The sequence below is a fragment of the Asparagus officinalis genome, chromosome 7, assembly GCF_001876935.1.
Source record: "Asparagus officinalis chromosome 7, Aspof.V1, whole genome shotgun sequence".
Lineage (NCBI taxonomy): Eukaryota > Viridiplantae > Streptophyta > Magnoliopsida > Asparagales > Asparagaceae > Asparagus > Asparagus officinalis.
The window spans coordinates 61243548-61245507 of record NC_033800.1 but is presented as its reverse complement, the minus strand read 5'-3'; the positions used below and the strand labels follow the sequence as shown (position 1 = coordinate 61245507).

The following is a 1960-nucleotide window of genomic DNA, read 5'->3' as shown; positions in this document are numbered from 1 at the left end:
TTCTTATTTATTGATATCGTTTACATTTTCTGCTTATCTTAATCACTTTCCTGATATGTTTTCAAAATTTGGTCTGATACACATTGCAATTAATAAAATAAGTTTGTTCTCTTAACTGTCAAATTGAATAATACAAGTGGTAAATAAGATTCTGATATCCTAAATTATAAGTTACGGTTGCCGCTTTACGATAACTCTAAATTAAGGGATTGATATACATTAAGCAACCCTATAATGAAATTAGAACATGAATAGCGAAGACCAACTGTGCACTTTTACGCATAAATGTAGGAAAATTTTATATTCACTGCCAAATCAACTTTTTATTCACAATGTAAATTTTTGGGAGAAAAAAATGTGTATTCATCTAATTACTCTTTCTATCTTCTTGAGGACTTACCTTAACATGTCGTGCTGTGCTTGCTTCCAGTTGATCACGTCCTTGCTTCTCATATCTAGCATCATGTTAAAAACTGGCATGCTTACAGATATTCACAGTGATGAATAAGAAAAATTAAATGATAAACCAAATCTGGAAGTAAGCACGAAGGTTAATTAGGTACAGCTAAAGTTCCAGTAAGAGTATCTTAGACCAGTGTCTCATCCTTTCATATGAGACTAGGACTTCCACCACTGTTGCCCTTGCTCTGTAAGACTCCAGCAGAATAATGAAAAGCACATAAGGAATACAAATAGTTTGAGAAATCAAGAGATAAATGGCTTCAAAATCTTTCTCAATATAGTTTTGAGCTCAGAAGGGTGAAAAGGTTCTGAATGAAGTATGATATACCCTGATAAATTAGACAATAAACAAGAAGATTGAAATGTACATAGCGTCATGGTAAAAGTGCATCTGAGGAAAATTAAATGAAACAAGAATCAGTCAGCTATCAATTTACTCAACGAGAATTCATGTCACAGACTCACAAGTGTTAAATGCAATAACCAGCAGTAAAATCAGTAGTAATCCCTACAAGAAAACTAATAGTGATTCAAATGTGAATCTATCAGTATTGAAGATACAATTAAATCATGACAGTTAGCTGTTGCTACAATTGGCAAAAGAATGCAATTCTTTCTATTCATCATGAACACATCTTACACGAGGCAGGCAAAGAACTCTCATAGGTTGCATCTTCATGCTCACTAAAAACTACAGTTGACGATGCAACAACAAAAACTTGTCAAACAGATAATACAACAACAATGAGACTTACCAGCTCGAACAATTCTCAAGCTATGCTCATAAATAACGCGGTGAATCGTAAATAAACATAAATAATAATGAAAACAATCACAAACCAAATAGTCTTCGACCAGCTGCACACAATCAAATGACTCCACGAACATGAGGCCTTCCATCTGAATTCTGAGGTCTCACTGTCCCGCTGCTACAACGATCACTGCTAATTCGCAGGACCCTCTCTGTGCTAAACTCGATGACCTCCCCCTCTGGTCGAGCCAAGAACTCCATCAAGTTCCTACCACTCTTTGCTCTTTCATCCAAGAACACCTCTTTTCTTCTTGCACTCATCAGAGGCCCTAATGTCTTCAAGGGCAAAGGTGGGCTCTTGATACCAACAGCATGGGATTCTTCTTCAACCAACTTAACCTCTGTAATTCCACTCGAATCCTTCTCCAATTTCACGAGTTCCTTAGTCTCTAATATCTTTGCAGGCAAAGGTGGTTTCTTGCTACCGACAACAGGAGTTCCTTCTCGAACCAATTTAGCCTCATGAATTGGTTTCGACTTCAAAAGGGTTCTCTCAGTCGCAACAGCAGAGCACGGACCATTCCAAGCCTTATTCGAATCCCTGACCGCCTTGCTCAACACCTTAAGCTCCTCCACAACCTCATCCATTGTCGGCCTCCTCTCATCATTACTCCTCACACAGCTCGCCGCCACCAACGCCATCCGTCTGCGAACCCTAGAATCCTTCGGCGCTCCGATCCTCGGATC

The 1960-nt window shown here is 38.5% G+C and overlaps 1 protein-coding gene across 1 annotated transcript in view; it reads right to left on the bottom strand.

The window, feature by feature from the left end:
- LOC109847224 (probable serine/threonine-protein kinase PBL16) overlaps positions 1056-1960 on the bottom strand; it is a 3717-nt gene continuing 2812 nt past the window's right edge. The window contains 1 exon segment of the mRNA XM_020416466.1: positions 1056-1960. This exon segment is cut by the window's right edge and continues 9 nt beyond it. Within this exon segment, the coding sequence (XP_020272055.1) occupies positions 1331-1960 (630 nt within the window). The 3' untranslated portion in view covers positions 1056-1330.